Genomic DNA, 15,763 nt, shown 5'->3' with positions numbered 1-15,763 from the left:
TCGAATAGCTGGTTTAATTTGGTCTACGAAAAAGTTATATATTGATTTACAAATTTACATTCTCCAAATCTTTGAATACGTTTTTTTTGGGTTTAATTGTTAAGACTTTTTTTTTAACGGACAATTCTTTCCGACCTTTATTAGATCCACGACAGATGACACCTCCTTCATCTCTTTCTTCATGCTCTTGATGGACACTTCCCTCTCTGCGTAGAATCCTGGCGAACGGCTATAATTGTACATTGTTGTAGATCTCTTGCACATTTGCCTCTAATAATCTACAAATTTATTAATAAATTGCAGTATCTGGGACTTGAACCCCAGACCTCTGGGTATATAAGCATTAATTAAACTTTGATCAACCAACTGGCTAAAAAGACTTCCAATAATTGTTAAGACTTTAGATACTTTTATAATTTACGTACCATTAATAAAATGTAAGTATCTGTATATAATAAGATAAAGATCTATAAATGATACTTTTTCTATTCTGTGTTATCTATATATACATCTTGTGTGCTTAATTTAGGAAATGAATCTCAAGATTAATATAGAATTCCCAACGGTAATAATACAACGTAAACTCCGTGTAGGTCCAAACTTAAAAAAAAACAGTGCTTCCGAATCAAGCTTGCTTCGGAATCCCGAACCTAAATAAAACACATGACCGTTACACCGATCCTAATTTAAATACCACATCATCACTCTCCTCTCTCTCCCCAAAAATCTCGCAAACTCTCTCTTTCTCTCTGTTTCTTCTTCTTCAATGGCGACGAAACTCATACTCAAGAAAACGACAAAATCAATCAACCGTCACCAACGTAACTACCTCCGCCGTCACCGGAAAACTCAGATCGGATGCTCACCGTCTCCGGTGACAACCACCGTCATCGCCACCATCAACAAATCGATCTACAGATGTCACCGAAGCTTTCTCTGTTTATTTTCTCTTCCTCGAACCAAAGGATTCAAAATCCTCAAACCTCACGAAGATTTTCAAAATTCTCCGTATTCATTGTTTCACGAAAGATCTGATAAATCATTCGACGAGACGAAGAAGACGATCGTGTTAGATCTAGACGAAACTCTTGTTCATTCATCAATGGAGAAACCAGAAGTTCCTTACGATTTCGTTGTGAATCCCAAAATCGACGGTCAGATCTTAACGTTTTTCGTGATCAAACGGCCAGGAGTCGACGAGTTTTTGAAGAAGATCGGAGAAAAGTATCAGATCGTTGTTTTCACGGCGGGATTGAGAGAGTACGCGTCGTTAGTGCTCGATAAATTGGATCCAGAGCGGCGCGTGATATCGCGAAGCTTTTACAGAGACGCGTGTAGCGAAATTGATGGGAGGTTAGTGAAGGATTTAGGGTTTGTGATGAGAGATTTGAGGCGCGTGGTGATTGTTGATGATAATCCGAACTCGTACGCGCTTCAACCGGAGAATGCGTTTCCGATTAAACCGTTTTCGGATGATTTGGAAGATGTTGAGTTGAAGAAACTTGGTGAGTTTTTTGATGGTGATTGTGTTAAGTTTGAAGATATGAGAGTTGCTTTGAAGGAGTTTGTTGGAAGAGATGAATGATTTTTGGTTTAGTTTGTATTAAGAGGATTTGATTAAGAAGATAATGAACAATAGCTTTGTTTGTTCAATTAGTCTTTGTGTAAAACATCCTCGTGAAAAGCAATTTGTTAATTTGTTTGATTAGTGTTTTCTTTGTGACTGAATTAAAAGGTTTTTATGAAGATTTTGCATTTGAACAGTGGACAGAGTTTGACAAGATCAAGAACTTTTTTTGTGGGTAGAATTAAATTATGGGCCTATTGGGCTTCTTATTTTGTTCAATTGTGTGCTTTACATATCAAAAGTCAATAAAAAGGTTTTACTAATTAGCTATATTAGGTTTAAGAAAATATTAATTTTAAATAATTACGAAGTAAAGAAAAAAAAATGGATCAATATGTTTATATTTTTCTTTTCTGAAGAGTGAAATATTATTAAACAGGCCACACAATATATTTATATATCAAAAGTAGTTTTTTGTTTTGTAGCTATCAATGATTTGAGAACAAAAATGTTTATTTTTAATTTACATTTAAAGATATACTTTCTTTGGCTTTTGGGACATACTCTTAGAGATCTTTTTTTTTTTTTTTTTCATCAACTCTTAGAGATCTTTAAGATGTGTATTTTGTAAGATTTTAACATATGTTGAAAGCTAAATTATATATAAATAATAAATTACTGTGTGTCAAACTATTATGAGACTACTACTTAAGGCTTAAGACATATCCAAAAACTTGTTTTTATAATAATCCTATATAAATAGAGGTTGATGAGCAAGCGACTAAGTTGCAATCACATTCGTTTGGATCATCTATCTCCAACTTCCAATTTATTTCAATTTTTGTCATAGTTTTCTAGTTTTTGGAAAAAAATGGTTTTACTTTTTGTAAGAAGCTTGTCCAACAAAACATAAATATAATCATACATATTCGACGAAGTTAGTTATTGCCTATATGATAAACTTATTAAAGACTTGATTGAATTTTATTGTTTACAGAAGGAGGAACTTCAATTTAAGGTTGGATCTATTGACCAAGGGACTAGACTTGACGCACTACAATGTATCGCTAATTGTGAAGGTACACCAAACCGAATGGTTATAATGAGCTAAATGAAATCATTCTTGAGAGATATAGGGGTAATAATATAGATCTAGATCATTTTATTTTAGGCTTAATAATTTAGTTATTTACTTATTTTGGTAAATAACAAGAATCATAAAATTTATTTACTGAATTGACAAATAAATTGTTGTTAGTAAATGACAAAATAATAGGTATTGAAAAAACTTGGACATGAAATTTGGCGATTGACTCCCACAACATAAATTTCATAATATAGTTTGTAGCTGGATACAAAAATAAGTACACGTTAAGTTGTAAATATAGAGTCATGAGGTAATACTTGAGATTGGAAATTTATACGTTGTAATTTTAAAAAATTTCACTAAATTTTTTGGCATAAACTTCAAGTACTCTCTCTAAAAGTCTTAAAACAATTAATGTGTACAAATGTTTTTTTTTTTTTTGTTAGGAGTTGCTTTTGTTGATTTTGATGAGGAAGACACCACAATAATTGTGAAGGGAGAAAAACTCGATGAACGTAAAATTAAGAAAAAATTAGATAAATTTCTGAATGAATCTAAGGCAAGAGGAGGTTGTTTCTCTTGTTTTAGTTGCTAATAATTTTTGGAGAGGGAATTTATTAATTGGTTAGTGGAAATCAATTATCAAAATAAAATAAAATAAAAAGTCAAAAAGAAGTTTTTTTTTTTGTCAACAAAAATGCAGATTCTCATTTGTATTTTTATCCCTATTAGAAACTCAACATCATATATTCTTAATTTGATCAATAGTCAAAAGTCAAAAAGATAAACAACATTATTATGTTTTTATTTTTTTGGTCAAAATAATATGTTTTCATAATATCTATTTTTTGGTAAATTAAAAAGAAAAGAAAAGAGAGTTGGTAAATAATAAACCACCAAACCCGTCTTTTGACACAACAGTTGTTGTTGTTGTTGCCATTCATACGCGCTTCCATCAACCCTTTGGTCTTGGAAGCCAAATCAAACCTTTCAATCCTCAAAATTCGAAACTTTTCGTTTGCTTTACGTTCTCTCAATTCATATTTATAAGAAAGTCTGTTCCTTTAATCAATCAAATCAAGAGACTTTGAAGATTATTGTTTCCCAATTTGCGTCAATCGGGATCGAGTCAAATCTTCTTCCACTCATCATCTGGTATGTTTGTGACAATCCCAAAATCAGAAACATGAGAGGACAAGAAATGTTCGAATTGTTGATTTGATCCTGTCTGATTTTAAATAAGAAGCAAAAGGGTTTGGTTCGGTCATTCTCTCGTGTTGCCTTCTATTGGATTTGGATAGATTTGGGGATAAATTAAGGGTTTTGGCTTAAGGGTTCTTTGTAGATTCATTAGAAATGTTACAAAGGTGGAAACTTTTTTAGTTTCTCCCAGTCAATAAATTTCGAAGCTTGTGAGGGAAAGTCTTGGTTTTTACTGTCATTTATTACTTAGCTTCTTAAAGCTTGAGAGATCGATTCGTAGATTGATCCAAACACTTGAAAGTTGTGTTTTTGTCGAATTTTATAAACTGGAATTGTTGCAATGATTCAATCTATGGTTATCTGATTTCTGATCAATGAGTCTCTCTAGTTGAGTTTGATTTGCAACCTTTTGTTATATTCAACAGACAATAGATTGAATCAAGGGAATTGAGATTTGCGGGTTTGTTCGGGTTCTTGGATTTGAAGTGGTTAAGGGATGGATGAAAATAATGGAGGTTCAAGCTCACTTCCACCTTTCCTTACTAAAACATATGAAATGGTAGATGATTCGTCTTCTGATTCGATTGTTTCTTGGAGCGAAAACAACAAAAGTTTTATCGTCAAGAACCCAGCGGAGTTTTCAAGAGACCTTCTTCCGAAGTTCTTCAAGCATAAGAATTTCTCAAGTTTCATCCGTCAGCTTAATACATATGTAAAGTTTTTGGCTTTGTGTTCGTCTCTTTTGGAGATAGGTATTTGCTGCTTTTCCATGATTAACAATCTTTTTGCGTTTTTGTTTTCGTAGGGTTTTCGAAAAGTCGATCCTGAGAAATGGGAATTCTTGAATGATGATTTTGTTAGAGGTCGACCTTACCTTATGAAGAACATTCATAGACGAAAACCGGTTCATAGCCACTCGTTACAGAATCTACAAGCACAAAATCCTTTGACGGAATCAGAAAGACGGAGCATGGAGGATCAGATCGAAAGACTGAAAAGGGAGAAAGAAGGCCTTCTTGCGGAGTTACAGAACCAAGAGCAAGAACGGAAAGATTTCGAGCTGCAAGTAATGACATTGAAAGATCGGTTACAACATATGGAGCAACATCAGAAATCAATAGTGGCATATGTTTCACAAGTTTTGGAAAAACCAGGACTTTCTCTAAACCTCGAAAACCATGAGAGAAGAAAAAGAAGATTTCAAGAGAATTCTCTTCCTCCAAGCAGTTCACACGCAGAACAGGTCGAAAAGTTAGAATCTTCTCTAACTTTTTGGGAGAATCTTGTATCGGAATCATGCGAAAAGAGCGGTATGCAGTCATCAAGCATGGATCTTGATGCAGCTGAGTCAAGTCTCAGTATTGGCGATACCCAACCCAAATCATCAAAGATTGATATGAACTCAGAGCCACCCGTTACCGTTACCACACCTGCTCCAAAAACAGGGGTGAACGACGACTTTTGGGAACAATGTTTGACAGAAAACCCGGGATCAACAGAGCAACAAGAAGTTCAGTCAGAGAGAAGAGATGTCGATAATGATAAGGGTAATACGATTGGAAATCAAAGGACGTTTTGGTGGAATTCAGGGAATGTAAATAACAACATTACAGAGAAAGCTTCTTGATATGAATGAGGTTTTTGTAAAATAGATTTTTCTTTTGTTACTTCCTCTGAGATTATTGTATTCGTGTTCATTATTTATTACTACTCTGTTTCTCTAAAACCAAATATATCTCTATTGTTCGAGACAGGAGTTACAGAGTCGGTTTTGTTTTGTAAGCAACTAGGGAAGCATCTGAACAAAGAGAGTCACGGAGCTGAGGAAAAGAAGAAACAAATAGAATTCCAAAAAAAAAAAAAAAAAAAGCTCCGATGCCGGGAATCGAACCCGGGTCTCCTGGGTGAAAGCCAGATATCCTAACCGCTGGACGACATCGGATTTAATGTTCAGAGTACTTATATCTAATATATATTCGTTTTTTTGAGTTTTTGCCACTATTTGTTAAAAAACGATGCATTTTGTTATATGTACCACTTAATCATTTACCTAGAAAGAATATAATAAGATTCCATTTTTTACTTTTTACACATCAATGATTATTTTTGAGTTTTCACCACTCTTTGATAAAAAACGATGCAAAATAAGATTTTGTTATATGTGCCACTTGATCATTACCTAGAAAGAATATAATGCGGATTAACGAAATCTTGTTGAAAAAAAAAGATTATATAAGCAACAAAGATTACATAAAAAATCTGCGTAAAGAAGAGAAGAGAAGAAAATAAAACTATCTAGCTAGGAGAAGATCTAGTTGATAGACATTTCCCACAAGAGAGAAACTTCAACAACGAGTGTAATCGTATCCTTCTTGTTCTCACCTTCAATCTCGATAGCTACATTTCAAAGTTTCAATTTTTTCAATCAGAAATATAACAAATAGAGTCATATGTATAAAGATTTGAGAGAAATTGAATGTTTACCTTGCGACGAGTGGTTCTTGATGGTTTCCAACATATCAAGCTTCTTGAACTTGGTTCTAGTTTCCTGTAAAATCAACGAATTATCAAACAAACATGTTTTAAAACAAATCAAAGGAACAAGTTTTGGTTAATGTTCTTACAAATTCTCTTGTTCAAGCTTATTTGCAATCTCCACAGCTTTGTGTTTCGACCAACTGTTTCCTTCAGCTTGTTTAATCACTTGAGCCAAAGAAACTTTTCCTCTCACAATGCTTTGGTTCTGATTCTGGTTTTGACTTGCTTCCAAGTGTTTCCTCCTAACTCGAGTCATTGGAGATTCAGATTCAGCCACTTCAACGATTTCGCTTCTTCCGCTTTCACGGAATCTCTCACCGTTGCTTAAACCTTGTAATGACGATAAATCGACGTTTTTCGGTTGTTTCTTTGACTCGATTCTGAACTCCAACGTGACTGGAGATCCAAGAACCGCCTCAAACGCTTTCAAAATGTTGTCTTTGAAATTCTCAGCCGTTGATTTCGCTATTGGCGAATTGAACAATAGCTGCACCGTAGGAGCTGCGAAAGATAAGAAGTTCGAATCATCAAACATAAACGGTTTAGAAAAAGCTTTTTTTAATATGATCAATGTTCTGTATATGCATTTACCTGAGCCGATACTAATCGAAAAGATCTTCCCTTCTTTATAAAGAAACTCTTTTAAACCGTTAACTCGAACTTTCTCAATAACCGCTAACCAAATATCTTCAACCGAAGGTCGGTTTTTGCAACTGAAACCTTGCATACTACCATCTCTTCTTGTTCCGGCTACAGCGTCATTTGAAGGATCCGAATCCATTATTGGAGTATGGTTAAAGCTAGCATCAGCGGAAGAACTATGTGGAAGCAAGTACTGTTTATCAGGAGCTAGCTGGAGCAATGCAGCAGTGAGCCAAGTTAGTTTATCGCTCGATACTCTCAACTGTTTTTCTGATTCAGATAGTGTTTTTAAAGCTTGCTTCAGCTTCTCCATATCTTCTTTAGACACTGCAACAACGAAAAAAATCGGTTATTATAGTTACAAATATTTCTCATTTAGGATGATAGAAATGTATGAAACTCACGTGGTTGTCGCCGGAAAAACTTTCTTTTACATTGGTCTTTAGTGAAATCATAGCTTCCCGCGAGGATATCAGTTATGACGGTTGCCAGCTGTGACATCAAAGCTAATGGTTCTAGGCCGGTTTCCATTATTATTCTTAGGTTCTTTACGGTGTTTACAGTATCCGCGGATAAGGCTAGATCAAGAAGATCAACTAATTTCTCATCAGATATTAACCCAACCTGAAAGAAAACAAGAACATAATGAGAAAAAATGTCAATGGAAATTATAGAAATAATTCTGATCGTTACCATTTCTTGAACTAAAGGAACAGATACTCTTGTGCCAAGCAAACTCAGCTGTTCTAGAGTCATTTCCGCGTCTCTCAAGGAACCATCTGATCTCGAAGCAACAAGCTTTAACGCATCTTTTTCGATATCAATCTCTTCTTTTGATGCAATAAGTTGCAAAGAATTGATGATATCTGCGTCTTTGAGCTTAGGGAAAAAGAATTTCTGGCACCTCGAAACAATAATGTGAGGCAAAACATCAAGACTCGAACATACAAGAATGAAAACCACACGACGAGGTGCTCGATCCACTATTTTCGAAAGCGCATTCCAACAATCTGTTGACATAGTATCACAATCATCGAATATGAACACAAGCTGCTGCCTTTGCTGCTGACGAATGTTCATTTTATCGAGCAAATTCTCGAAGTCGAAACTTTTTACAGGTCCCATTTCCCGAATGTACCGGTTCTTACCACCATCATAAGAAACACACGAACCGCATACGCCGCAAGGCTTTGATTGTTCTGTAGAATGGCAGTTCAAAGCTCTAGCAAATATCCGAGCACAAGATGTTTTTCCGGTTCCATTTGGACCATGGAATACGTAAAGAAGTCCAACTCTTCGTTTAGCAACAGCGTTAGATAGAGCTTGTACAACCAGATTCTGTCCCAAAAGATCCCGGAATGTTCTTGGAGCGTACTTCTGCGTAAAACTTTGATGCCACCGAGCATTTTTACGGCTGCTCTTCTTACCAAAGCCTGAATCTTTTCCATTCTTGAGCAAATTGTCGGCGAAGATACCCAATTCACCCGAGTAATCATGCACCCATTCTTCATTCTCTGCGCTATCGACTAAAAGAGGTGACGCCTCGCGATCAGAGGAGCTTGAATCAGACAACATTGGCCTACCAAGTTCGCCTTTCCTTCCCTTTGAATCAGACATTCCACAAGATAAACTTCTACCAGCTATATCAAGAAAAGTTTTACCTCTATGATGAATTCTTGACCAATTAAACGGTATTCCACAACCGTTTCTCGGAACAGCTCCACTCATGTTCTGTTCTCTATCTCTTCCTCCTCCTTCTTCTCCCTCATACTTCTCACCACGAGGCACCGAGTTTGAAGCAATAGCCATCTCACTCTCATTACCAGCATTGTCTCTAACAATAACCGCCCGTCCCGCTCTCCTCGTCCCTCTAAACTTCCGTCTTTTTCGCCCATTACAGCGCGGTCCAACATTACAAGAAACTAAATCATCACTATCACCTCCAACCTCATTTAACTGATCAGACAAAGTCTTGAAAATACCCTCATTAACCTTATTAACCCTATCTTTCGATACCGATTTCACCGAAGCAACACTATAAAACTCATTCACATCTTCTACTCCATAACTCTTCCTACTCGACCTATCAAACTTTTCATCAGAAGGAGTTACTTTAGATGTCCCAAAACTCACAATTGGAGAAGAACCAGACAACCTAAGACCAGATCTTCTTCTTCCCTCACGTGAATCCTTATGATCTTCTCTCAACTTCGGGCTCGCTGATGGGTCACGAAGTGATGTTGATCTCTGGAGAACGACAAGATCTCTCATAAGAAGAGACCGGTCGTTTAAAACCGGACTCTGTTTGTTGTTGTGCATATGATTCTTCAAGTGAATACAGTTGGTTAAATGAATATGGTTACGAAGATGCTCACCGATATCTCCATTAGAATCTTTCAGAATCCGAGAAGAAGAAACCCTACTCATGAATACGATCACAAATGCTCTGTTTTCTTCGATAGGATCTTGTCTAAGTATCTATAGAAGAACCAAATCAAGCTGTATCTCATTTTCTTTTGAGTAATCTTTGAAGTTTCCAAATTTGAAAACGATTTCACTGACTTTAGTAATAACTAATAAGCCCTAATTTCCTCAAGATTCACTTAACTTGCCAATCAAAAAACTCCCCAAAATCCGAAATTTAAGGACCCATTTGAGTAAAAATGTAAACTTTTTTGAGCTATGTGCTTCTTCCAGTACACGAAAACATTTGAAAGAAACCCAGAATGCTAAAATCTCAAAAAGCTCTGTTTCTTTTTAGAAAAGATTCAAACTTTACTATTTGAGACAAGCAAACAAATAGTAAAAGAAGAAACCGTTCTTAAAAGCAGTCACAGATGTCTCTCCTCTTTTTCTTACTTTCTTTCTTTACCAAACATTCACATGGCAGGAAAAGGAAAACACAGTTATCGAGTGTAGAGTGAGAGAGAGAGAGAGAGAGAGAAAGAGTGGGAATCTTGAGAGAGAGGTTTGATGGGTTTTTGTATTTTGAGATCTGTTTACGGACACGAACACAGAGGCAATGGAGAAGAAGCAGAGCACATTGCCAATAAAGCGGTTTGTCCGTTTCCGGGAAGTGAAAAAGATATTAAAAATTACATATTTTAAAAATAAATTGTTGGGAAAATATATTAAAAAAAAATATTTGGTTGGGTTTTGAAAAAAAATGAGACCAAAGAGTTTGTACCTTTGAATTTGGGAAAAATATCGTTAAAATCCCAATTTATTCAAAACGTTGATTTAAATCCTCAATTCACGACGAAACGAAATAAATATCAAACTTATGTTGACTTTTTAAATAAATATTAAACTTATGTCGACTTTTCAAATAAACACCAAACTTTCATTGACTTGGCCATATTAGGCATGACGTTAAGTGAGTTAACAGACAATGTTAACGGGATTAATTCTCTGTTAACAGACCCGCTAATTAAAAATGACAGTATTATTGAACTATAATCAAATCTCATCTATATATAACCTAAATTCGTATTTCATATAAATTAGTTATTTACGTAAGTCACGAATGTACGTATACATTCGTATAATTGTGTCTGTTCGTAAAGTTGTGTCTTTTCGATTAACACATGTACGTACACGCTGTTTCGTGTTGTATAAGTAGATCGAGTCAAACTCAATAACATCATTGTGTGTAATACATTTTATCTTATCAATAAAGATCAAGTTTCTTTATACTCTATTTTTCATTTTGGTTTTGTTCTTCATACTCTGTTAAAACAGAGTTCGTTTGTTGATCAAAACACTAACAAGTATTCCTTCTAAACATAAAACGACGTTGTTTTGTCGTAACTGTTCAATAAAATCCCGAGTTTCAAATCATACTCTATTTAGGGTTAGGGATTTTGCTCGATTTGGGGATCTAAGATTTTCTTTAGGGATTTAGTTCAATCGTTACGACAAAACGACGTCGTTTTGTTGTTATATGAAACAATGTCGTTATTAATTAACATATATGTTAATAGAAAATTACCTCCGTTAACGAGATCTATTAACCCACTTAACGTCGTACCTAATATGGCCAGGTCAACGGAAGTTTGATATTTATTTGGAAAATCAACATAAGTTTGATATTTATTTGGAAAGTCAACATAAGTTTGATATTTATTTCGTTTTGTCATGAGTTGAGGATTTATTAACCCACTTAACGTCGTACCTAATATGGTCAGGTCAACAGAAGTTTGATATTTATTTAGAAAGTCAACGAAAGTTTGGTGTTTATTTGGAAAGTCAACATAAGTTTAATATTTATTTGGAAAGTCAACATAAGTTTGATATTTATTTCGTTTCGTCATGAGTTGAGAATTTAAATCAACGTTTTGAATAAGTTGGGGATTTTAATGACATTTTTCCCCTTTGAATTTAGCTGTTTCATTGTTTGTATTATTGTAGTTAAGTGATGATGTGATGGGTGATGTTGTACATATGTACCTCAACAATACAAAAAAAAGAAAAAATTTACACTATACAATTTGTATGTTCTTTTTTTTTTTTTGGCAAACTGCAATTTGTATGTTCATTATGCATATTTAGATGGTAAGAGAAGAAAGGAAGAATTTTTTTTTATATATAATACTTTTTGTTTCTATAATTTTAGATTATTTATTAAAATTTTAGTGAATGCTAATCTAAATTTTCAGTTTATTTTTTCAAAAAATTTATATACCTAAATACTTCTTATATCTTTTTTTTCGTCGCCTAAGTACTTCTTATATTCAATACCAACAATAATTTAATTAAATAATTATTTTTTTGGTTGACTCGACATTACCGTTATCGGGAGAAGTATGGGGTATTAGACCCTTAGTCTTGATTCTTTCTTGCGAAATTGGAGTCTAGATTTACTTGGTTTGTGAGGTAGAATTGATTCGTTATAAGAGGTTTTGCTAGCTGGGTGTTTGGCTTTGACAATTGTGGTTTAAGGGAGTTTGACTGGCAAGGTTAGATCTTTAATAGTTTTTGGAAGGATGTGACCTTTGGCAGTTTCATGTATCAAAACCGTATTCCACTTTTATAATTTTCAATCGAATTATCATAAAATTATCTTTGAAGTGAACAAAATAAAGAATCATCATTTTTATTGTTCTTATAGCATGGGATTCTTGCGTCGCTTTTAGTTTTGTTAGTCTTATAATATGATTGATTGGTTACTGACAAACTTAGTCGAATCTTTTGTACTCGGCAGAAGTTGCAAAATGAAAATGTTACTGATCATGTTAGCCTTTGACCAACAAACAATAAGAAGCTACTCAATTTATGGAATCTTTTTTCTTCTTTTCTATATACAACTTATAAGGTTCTCTTTAGTAATGAATTAGGCTCACCAAATGATTGAGTGGACAGTGTATGAATCACAGCTGAATACTTATTTGTTCAATTGTTTAATATATTTCATCAAACGAATGATTTTTATCTCACAAGCTATGCTCAAAATTAAATGGTAGAAAACAAGAAAATTTCAAAAAATAATAATCAAATTTGTAAGAAACAAGAAATCCGACTAGTTTCAAATTTGTTAGAAACAAGAAACATCTACATATACATTTTTACAGGGGATTTTTGCAAAAAGTCTTTTGGATCCGGGTTTTATCCGGGATTAACTATATTCGGATCTAGGATAAGGATTTTTAGGAATGTTGTCTTAAAACCACATTAATTCTTAATTAACACCTAAATTGGAAATATATATAATATATCTAAACTAACCATATTTGTTAATTACCTTAACTACTTCTAACAATAATTATTTAACTATTTATTTCTATATAGAAAGAATATGTGATTAAAATAAATATTTTGTAAAATATTGATTTGGGAAAAAATTGTTCTTACAAAAATAATTTGTTTTGTTATAAAAATTAATATTTGTTATTTGTAATTAAATTACATAAATAATAATAATAATTTGTCTACACCATCAAATGAAAATAGTTAGTTATTTAATTTTTTTTATTTAATATTACGTAATTTTAAAAAAATAAATTCAACAATATAATGTCAATGGGTTTAATTCTTAAGATTTGAAAATATTAAAAAAGATACTAACCAAAAATTATCTATCCTAATTTGTTTCTAACAATTTGGATACAAATATTTCAAATCTTTCGAAAATTTAATGTGATCACATTTGTTACTAAAATCTCGATTATATTCCTAAAATCTCGAGAAGATCTTCCTTTAAATCCGCAAATTATAATTTTTGAATTAAATAAACTAACAATACGAATATTCCTAATATATTCGAGTACTAATAATCATTATTATAGTATATTCCTTATCTAAATACTAAATCTTTTATTTTTAATTCTAATCAAAATTTATGAAATCGGAAATCAATCATGATTTCTTAAACATCCTTAAATTTCGAAATAATCAACAATTCGAATATGCTGAAAAATCATAACGAAATATCTTTATTTACTTAAATGTTTTAGTAATCGTTATAGCAAAAAAATCAATTCCAGCGCTATTGGTTCTTTAAACTTTTTGATTTACATAGATATTTTGTATTCCATAATTAACTCATTAAAATCTTTGATTTAAATAACTACAATGTGAAAATTAGTATATGTAATAAATATAACATATAATATTTACGAGATTTTCATATACTTGATCCCCAACCCAAATTGGCGAATATATTATTTCTCATAAAATATCTTTAAAAGATTTTTTTGTTTCGTTTAGATATTATTCAACAAACTTCCTAAAACAAATGGAAATATCTTTAATTAGCTTTCCTCATTCATAAATCTCACCATGCATATAGACGTTATTCAGTTGATAATACAAAATCGAATATATTATGAATCAAATATATAATTTTCGAATATTTGCAAAATTGTTTTAATTTGTAGGTCAAACCTAAACTTCTCGAGTACTTTTCATTCATCTATATAAAGAAGATCTTTTCAACCACTGATCCACAATACTAAACATCCACAATACTAAACGTTTTCGTAATAGAGATTTATATGGCTTCTTTTAAACAATTTCTTAGTATATTTTATATTTCACGTTTGTTTTCTTTTAAAAAATTAATTGTCACCTACTTTTCTTATGTTGCAGCTTTCGATTTTAAGATCTTGGAAACTATGAACATCATCATCTCCGTCTCCAAAGAAACTATCAAATAAGGTATGCATTAAAAGGTTAGTTAGTCCTTCTTCTTATCTTCAGATACAAATTTTTTAATGTCCAGTATTTTTTTACATTTTCAGAATTTCATGTTTCCTCATAATGATTGTAAATGATTTTCTTTTATAGGCTAACATAACAAGTCCATTCTATTAATTCATTTTCTTTAACGAAAAAAGGAAACGAATTTGTTAATAAAATAAAGTTCTTATTCTTAATTTTCATTATTCTAATGTTATGTATTTTAATTGTTTTTATGATATATACTTTTACAAAAACCTGTGGATCCGTGTTTTGGTTGGTAAGTGTAATTTTTCTAATCTTTTAAAACCTTTTATAACAATTACATGTTTTATATGGTTAAAAATCACATCATATATATTTTATTTTCTTATCCAATGTATTTCATGTTTAATGTTTTCTAATACTTTTTTTATGTATATTTTGGTTTTGACTAATTTTATATATAAGTTCTTAATTTAATCTATTAAAGTTTCCAAAGAAAACATTTTAAATATAAGTTCTTAATTTAATCTATTAAACTTTATTAAAAGTAAAATATTATATTTATTTAAACTTTTTAAAAAGTTTAATTTTATAAAACGTTGTAAATATTTATAATATTAGGAATTTTATAAAGTTTCAAATATTAAATAGTTGAATTTAATAATAATTTATAAGAAATTTAAACATTATAAATATTTACAAAAGATACGGGACGATATATTACGGGTGAAATCCTAGATATAACAATAAAAATACTATTATGAATTTTGGGTCGATATTAAATGAAGTTTCAAATATTAGAAATCTTTGAATTTTATTGGAAAATGACAAAATGATGTAGATTGGACGGGACAGAGTTATATGGTCGTGGAGGAGTTTGTGGTCGATATTAATACAATATGATATACTACGGGTAAAATCCTATAATTAACAATCAAAATATAACTATACAATTTTAAACACTAAACAAAACTAAACAAATAATATTAACAAAACAAATAAAACTTCAAATTTTAAATCTTTTGTTATAAATATCGTCATACAGTGTACCATACATTTAAATCAAATAAAACAATAGCATATATGCCCTGTTCTAAAAATCCCCGCCTAACCCCGATTACTCCCCGCTTAATCGCTAGGCCCACCCTCTCCGCCTCGATTAATGACTAATCCCCTAAAAAATCAGTAACCCGATTATTCTCCGCCTAATCCGATTACTTCCCGCCTAATCCGATTATTTTCCGCCTAATCTTACATACTCCGATTATTTTTTAGATTGCAAGTATAAAAAAAACATTTTATTTTTGTTATTCAATCATTTGAATTGGGAGTTTGTGATGTTTTACATAACTTGTGTTCAAATTTTAATAAAAATCATAAAAATTTGTTTTTATTGTAATTTTGAAAACAATATTGGATTAATATATTTTAAACATATTAAAATAACCCTAAAACTAATCTCCGATTAATCCCCGATTTTAATCCGATTTTCCGATTAATCGCTAGGCCCATGCCGAGCGCCCGACTAGCGCCTAGCGATTTTTCAAACAAGGCATATATGTATA

At 32.2% G+C, this 15,763-nt stretch overlaps 3 protein-coding genes, 1 long non-coding RNA gene and 1 other non-coding gene across 6 annotated transcripts; 3 read left to right on the top strand and 2 right to left on the bottom strand.

Moving 5' to 3' along the window:
* Positions 1-609: 609 nt before the first annotated feature.
* Positions 610-1,746, top strand: LOC9301303 (probable C-terminal domain small phosphatase). The gene has a single exon (XM_002865183.2). It carries the CDS (start codon positions 767-769, stop codon positions 1,583-1,585), a length of 819 nt encoding a protein of 272 aa, XP_002865229.1. The 5' UTR covers positions 610-766; the 3' UTR covers positions 1,586-1,746.
* Positions 1,747-2,331: 585 nt separating this feature from the next.
* LOC110229508 lies at positions 2,332-3,251 on the top strand. Its single transcript, XR_002332900.1, has 3 exons — positions 2,332-2,453; positions 2,565-2,646; positions 3,101-3,251. It is a non-coding gene; the product is annotated as an uncharacterized LOC110229508 (long non-coding RNA).
* A 132-nt stretch (positions 3,252-3,383) lies between these two features.
* Positions 3,384-5,610, top strand: LOC9299537 (heat stress transcription factor A-4c). The gene is made up of 3 exons (XM_021015622.1): positions 3,384-3,809; positions 4,283-4,569; positions 4,663-5,610. Exons 2-3 carry the CDS (start codon positions 4,354-4,356, stop codon positions 5,482-5,484), a joined length of 1,038 nt encoding a protein of 345 aa, XP_020871281.1. The 5' UTR covers positions 3,384-3,809; positions 4,283-4,353; the 3' UTR covers positions 5,485-5,610.
* Positions 5,611-5,727: 117 nt separating this feature from the next.
* TRNAE-UUC lies at positions 5,728-5,799 on the bottom strand. The gene has a single exon. It is a non-coding gene; the product is annotated as a tRNA-Glu (tRNA).
* A 233-nt stretch (positions 5,800-6,032) lies between these two features.
* LOC9299536 (protein STICHEL-like 4) lies at positions 6,033-10,132 on the bottom strand. Of its 2 annotated transcripts, XM_021015343.1 has the most exons (7): positions 9,413-10,132; positions 7,731-9,284; positions 7,442-7,661; positions 6,987-7,364; positions 6,482-6,896; positions 6,342-6,405; positions 6,033-6,254 (listed from the first exon to the last, which is right to left on the bottom strand). In XM_021015343.1, exons 1-7 carry the CDS (start codon positions 9,422-9,424, stop codon positions 6,153-6,155), a joined length of 2,745 nt encoding a protein of 914 aa, XP_020871002.1. In that variant the 5' UTR covers positions 9,425-10,132; the 3' UTR covers positions 6,033-6,152. The 2 variants fall into 2 exon arrangements, with proteins under 2 accessions (XP_020871002.1, XP_002863460.1); XM_002863414.2 differs by having other exon boundaries at positions 7,731-10,132.
* Positions 10,133-15,763: the final 5,631 nt, after the last annotated feature.

Source organism: Arabidopsis lyrata (genome assembly GCF_000004255.2).
Source record: "Arabidopsis lyrata subsp. lyrata unplaced genomic scaffold ARALYscaffold_8, whole genome shotgun sequence".
Classification (NCBI taxonomy): Eukaryota; Viridiplantae; Streptophyta; class Magnoliopsida; order Brassicales; family Brassicaceae; genus Arabidopsis; species Arabidopsis lyrata.
This window is presented reverse-complemented; position numbering and strand designations above follow the sequence as displayed.